This window comes from Cebus imitator, unplaced genomic scaffold (genome assembly GCF_001604975.1).
Source record: "Cebus imitator isolate Cc_AM_T3 unplaced genomic scaffold, Cebus_imitator-1.0 Scaffold71, whole genome shotgun sequence".
NCBI classification, from domain to species: domain Eukaryota; kingdom Metazoa; phylum Chordata; class Mammalia; order Primates; family Cebidae; genus Cebus; species Cebus imitator.
In genome coordinates, this window is record NW_016107386.1 from 4,421,803 (window position 1) to 4,427,799 (window position 5,997).

General features: G+C 45.7%; 1 protein-coding gene across 1 annotated transcript in view; it reads right to left on the bottom strand.

Annotated features, from left to right (window-relative positions):
* The window catches only part of ENTPD7 (ectonucleoside triphosphate diphosphohydrolase 7), a 55,795-nt gene extending 54,589 nt beyond the window's left edge, over positions 1 to 1,206 (bottom strand). The window contains exons 1-2 of the mRNA XM_017531289.2: positions 993 to 1,206; positions 619 to 718 (exon numbers count right to left, since the gene is read on the bottom strand). Coding sequence (XP_017386778.1) covers positions 619 to 626 — 8 coding nt within the window. The 5' untranslated portion in view covers positions 627 to 718; positions 993 to 1,206. The remainder of the gene's footprint in view (positions 1 to 618; positions 719 to 992) is intronic.
* Between the last annotated feature and the right edge of the window lie 4,791 nt (positions 1,207 to 5,997).

Sequence of the window (5,997 nt, forward strand, 5' to 3'; positions counted from 1 at the left end):
ACTACAGGCACGCACCACCATGCCCAGCTAATTTTTTGTAGTTTTAGTAGAGACGGGGTTTCACCATGTTGACCAGGATGGTCTCGATCTCTTGACCTCGTGATCCACCCGCCTCGGCTTCCCAAAGTGCTGGGATTACAGGCTTGGGCCACCGCTCCCAGCCCACATTAATCTTTTTTAAAAGTTTCAGGGTATTCTAATGTATGCATAAGTGTATTCATCTGTGAAGTTCACTTTCTATATTGATTCAAAAGGACCTCGGTCTGTCCGCTTTTAAAGTTCATTGCAAACAAAAAACAAAAAACCTATTTGTTTAACCTTTTCAAGTGGCACCTCGCCTCGCTCAGATGCAAATCTTAAAGAATGTTACAACCTTGCACTTCACAGAGCTGAGCAAGCAGACTCACTCCACCACCCCTGGACTATGGGCTGGAAACTATTATTTTATCAGCCCTCACAAGAATACAACTTTGATCGTCTCTGCATCCAACTGACCAGGGTACAAAGTCCAAGTACAGCTCCAGGGCAAACCTCACTTGTGAAAGCCTCCCAGGGTCCCCCAACCTGCCTGCCATCCTCCGCTGTGCTCCCAACCAGAGAGAAAGTGTGCAGTCTTACCTAGCCATGGGTTCCCTTCAGTGGTCTCAACGCCTGTCACCTTTTTCTTTTGCCCTGAGAAGGTGGCCTCCTTGTTCCAGGCATCTCCTACGTCTGCAGCCTAGAAAGATTTGATTTAAGGCTTCCGTCCGACTGAGCCCACGAGACGAGACCACCACGGGAATTCCACGGCTCCCACCTCCTCCCCAGGCTCCCACTCGGTCTGCTCTGGTTCCTCAGGCCCAGGGGACCCTACCCGGGCATCCTGGGAGCAGGGCGTTCTCCTGGGCCAGCTCTGTGCTCTAGGAACCAGTCGTCCCCAGGTGGCGGGGTGTAGGTCCCGCTTCCTCTCCCCGTCCCTCGGGGTCCCACAGCCCTCTCGCGCCCACACTCACGGGATCAACCGGCTCGCCGGTTCCTTCGACACCGCTCGGCTCAGTCCCGAGCTGCTCCCCGCGGCCCCTAGCCCAGCCGGAAGGAGAGCCCGGGCCGGCGGCGGCGCCACGTCCCCAAGGAAACCGCAGGGAGCCAATGACTGACAGAGTACCGACGGAGAGGGGCCGGCCCGCCACGAGCCGAGCCGGGACGAACCAGCTCCGTCAGCAGCACGTCCGTCCGCCAGGGTGGCCAATCCCCTAGAGCGCTCGGCCTCTAATGCCCGCCCCGGGATTTCGAGCCGCGCCCAATCGGAAAGGCGTCGTACGGAGGCTCCGCCTGCAGGGCCGGCGGTGAGCGCACAGGTGAGTGGCGCTGGGCGGTCCTGCGCCAGCTACTCGCTCGGGAGCGCGAACTCTCGGCTGGTTGCTTTCTCTGCTGCCGTTCCCGGGACAGAGTAGCTCCGGTGGGCTGGCCTCCGGGTGTTCGCGACCAAAGCGCATCCCTTGCCCATAACCTATTGGAGGTTTCGTGCCCAATAACCCTCCCCACCAGAATGGCAGTTCTCCCACCTTAAACCTTTCCTATCACCTCCCAACCGATACCCAGAACTCCTTGTTTTGCCCGGTTTGAAAAACATAAATTGAAGACAATGACGTTTACACCAAAGTGCTTATGTTCATTCATTCATTCACTGAATGTCTACTTATGCCAATCATGAATTTCTTTGTGGCTGCCCTCCTGGACCCTACAGTAACACAAAGGCAATGGCGTGTGTGTGTGTGTGTGTGTTTCTTGCTTAAACCAGCCGTTATATCTCATTTCCAGGAGGACGGCATAAAGTCCAAGGTCTTTCCAACGTGGCACATCCATTTCAGTTCACGATCCGTCCTACCGCATCTTCTCCCCTCGACTTCCTTACTACGAACCAGCAACGCGCCCTGTGGTTTCTGGCCTCAGGCTTTGCTCATTCTGCCCCTCCATTTGCCCTGAATAACCGTCCCCGCCTCTTATCCAAATCACCTGCTACTCACCCTTAGCACACATCTTTAAGGATCACCTTCCCCTAAAAGCCCTACTTGATCTATTACACCTTCCTTATACATGCCTATTGTTTCACTTAGCACATTGAATTACAATTATACGTATGTATTTGTCCCACTAGACAGAATACCATTGAAGGCAGGGACAATCTGCTTCCAATATTCCCAATACTGGCCACTGTCTGGCAGATAAAACACAACTAATATATAATTAATAAACAAATAAATGAATGTAGGGGGAAGAAGACCACCCAAATGCTTATATTCAAAGCTTGCTATGACAAGGGAGTCAGTCACCATCACTTACATTTGGCCGACCCGAAGCCTGTCAGCACAGCAGGAAAACTATTTACTTACTTATGTACAGGGTCTCACTCTGTTGTCATCCAGGCTGGAGTGCAGTAGTGTAATCATGGCTCACTGCAGCCTCTACCTACTGGGAAAGTGATCCTCCCACCTCCACCTGGGCTCTACAGCCACATGCCACCATGCCCGGCTAATTTTTATTTTTATTTTTTTATTCTTTGTAGAGATGGAGTCCCACTATGTTATCCAGGTTGGTCTTGAACTCCTGGGCTCAAGCAGTCCTCCCATCTTAACCTCCCAAAGTGCTGGGATTATAGGCATGAGCAGCTGGCCAGGAAAGCTTAGTAGTGAACAAAAAGGGAAGGTTTCATATATGCTTTGACTTAGGGTATTAGCATGGGAAAGCTGGAGGTGGACTAACAAAAGCAGAGTCCCTTATGTGATTGATTTGGGGTAGCATATTTGACTGTCTTTAGTGGGTCCTGAGTTGAAGAAAGGAGGGTGCAAAAAAACAGGGAAACTGACAATCATTGACCAAGTCCTGATTATTCTGGGCTGGTTGCTGTAGAGGTTGTGGGTCAGAGTTCTAATTGTCATATAAGATCTGGCCATTGTCCAGTTTCTATATTCAGTTCTCATGACTACTGTTTTTTGTTTTTGTTTTTTTGCTCCACTACTCTCCTAACCTTGTTGACTTCCTAATTCACCTTTCTTCTTCAATTCTCAGTTCTCCGTTTTTTTTCCTCTGTCCCTCAATCCCCACTCTGCTTCAAGTGTTATATTTTATCTGGACCCCCAGAAACCACATCGAGTAGAATGTTGCATAAAGTTGGGATTAACCACAAAACTATACAGATACCAGTTATTTTTATTATTTCAGAACCCAGTTCAGTTCCTAGAACAAAATAGACATGGAAAGAGCTAGAAAAATGTTTTGGAGTGATTTATTTAAATTTCTCGCAGTTGCATTCTGTGAGTTCTAAGTCTAATCTAATTTCCAACTTTAGTGTTCCATAAAATAGGTGTTTTTGAGTGGAAGTATAATTCCTATTTTTTTAAATAGTAATTAATTCACATGGTTTATGAACTATATTAACTTATAATTCAAAAGTTCTTTGAACATCCTCTAATTTACATTTTATAACTAAATCATAAAACAGAAAAGACCTACATTTTAATCTCAACATTTTTTCATTGTATTTTCTTTGTAAAACTTTCTTTGTCAGTCTGGTTTGGATGATACTTCCTTCAATAAATCCATATGCTCTCAAGCATTTGTCAAACATGATTCTTTACAAAAACCAGCCATGCTTATCTGGTTAACAGCTCATAGGGCTGAGTTCTGTGGCTTCCAGTCAGCAGGACAAATTAAAAAGCCCTGAGACTATTTCTCTATTTCATTTGCTATAACTCAACGTGTTGAAACAAATTATATAAACCTGTGTTTCAAAACAGAGTTTTAACTGCTCTTTCAAGGCTTGCCTTACAATTACATTTGCAATTTTCTCCAGATGTGCTTGATACCCAGCCCAGAGCAAAATCAGCCCAACAGGTCCCACGTTAAGTGCCAGTTGTTTGTTTTGCTTCATTTCCCTTTGTGGATTCTCCTTCCCTCCACACTCCATCCTACCCTATCCTCTAAAGGAATTTGGAGGAGTGTCATGTGGTCTATACTCTCCCTTCCAAGTTTACCCATCTCTCTTCACCTCCCTTTCAGGCACCCCATTGTCCCAAGTAAACTCATTATCTCTCTACTCCCATCGTATCAACCCAAACCTCCTCTGTCCATATATTCTCCATTTTGACAAAATACCCTGCGATTCACCAGAGCAGGAACCTGTATGGGAGTCATTCTAGAATATCTTTCTTCTAATTTTCTTTCTCCTTTTCCATCCAATGAGTCACTAGGGGTGCTTAATTCAAGTGCCTAAAATCCTCTCCAAGATCTTCTGATGAATATTTCCAACTGGGGCCCCTGCCTCCAAACCTATGCCCCTCCTGAGTGCCCCTTGATTCTGTTACCATTGGGAAATCTCATCATCCTACTTCCTGGTTTAAAATACTTCAGTAGTTCCTTTTTTTTTTTTTTTTTCCCCCATCCTATTGTCCCATAGTAGTGTCTTATTCCAACAAGATAGAGTCCAAATTCCTTAGCATGGTGTGGCAGATCCCACTGATGGCCTACTCCAAAAGCCAGTACTGTCTCTTTTACCTTGTTAACTTGACAAGTAACCACACTGCTTGTCCATGTGCTTGAAGTGTGCTAGGCTCCAACCTCAGTCCCAGGAGGTAAACTGTGATAAATTTACCTTATCAATTTAGACAAGTCAATCATGGTGGGTCAATACCTTCACAAAATATTGGTTTAAATGGGCATATGATGTAATTTTAGCTAACAATATGGAAGGGAAGTCAGCTGTTGAGAGGAATTGTCAGGGAGGAGGGAAGACATTTCTAGGCAAAGTTTTCTTCATCTTAAAAAATCATACATTCAGCCGGGTGTGGTGGCTCATGCCTGTAATCCCAGCACTTCGGGAGGCCGAGGCGGGTGGATCATGAGGTCAAGAGATCAAGACCATCCTTGCCAACATGGTGAAACCCTGTCTCTACTAAAAATACAAAAATTAGCTGGCCAAAGTGGCAGGTGCCTGTAATCTCAGCTACTCAGGAGGTTGAGGCAGGAGAATCACTTGAACCCAGGAGGCAGAGGTTGCAGTGAGCAGAGATTGTGCCACTGCACTCTAGCCTCAGTGACAGAGCGAGACTCTGTCTCAAAAAAAAAAAAGATACATTCATATCAAAATTATTGAAAGAAAAAAATCATACAGGTATAAGTCAATGAAAACTTTACATAATGGGGCTGGGTGTGGGTGGCATGCAGATGTAATCCCAGCTACTTAGAAAGCTGAGGTAGGAGGATCTCTTGAAGCCAGGAGTTCAAGGTATTTTTGAGTTGAAGTATAATTCCAATTTTTTCAATAGTACTTAATTTATATGGTTTATGAAATATATTAACTTATAATTCAAAAGTTTATTGAAATATCCTCTAATTTACATTTTATAACTACATCTCAAAACAGAAAAAAAATCTACATTTTTTTTTTTTTTTTTTTTTTGAGAAGGGGTCTCGCTCTGTTCCCCAGACTGGAGTGCAGTGGTGTAATCTCAGCTCACTGCAACCTCCACCTCTCGGGTTCAAGTAATTCTCCTGCCTCCGCCTCCCAAGTAGCTGGGATTACAGGCATCCCAACATTTTAAAATATATTTTCTTCGTAAAATTTTGTCAGACTTGTTTTGACAATACTTCCTTCAATAAATTCATATGCCCTCAAGCATTTGTCAAGCATGATTCTTTGCAAAAACCTGCCGTACTTATCTGATTATCAGCCATAAGGCCAAGTTCTAGGTTTCCAGTCAGCAGGGCAAATTAAAAAGTATTGAGACGGCCGGGCGCGGTGGCTCAAGCCTGTAATCCCAGCACTTTGGGAGGTCGAGGCGGGTGGATCACGAGGTCAAGAGATCGAGACCATCCTGGTCAACATGGTGAAACCCCATCTCCACTAAAAATACAAAAAATTAGCTGGGCATGGTGGCACATGCCTGTAATCCCAGCTACTCAGGAGGCTGAGGCAGGAGAATTGCCTGAACCCGGGAGGCGGAGGTTGCGGTGAGCCGA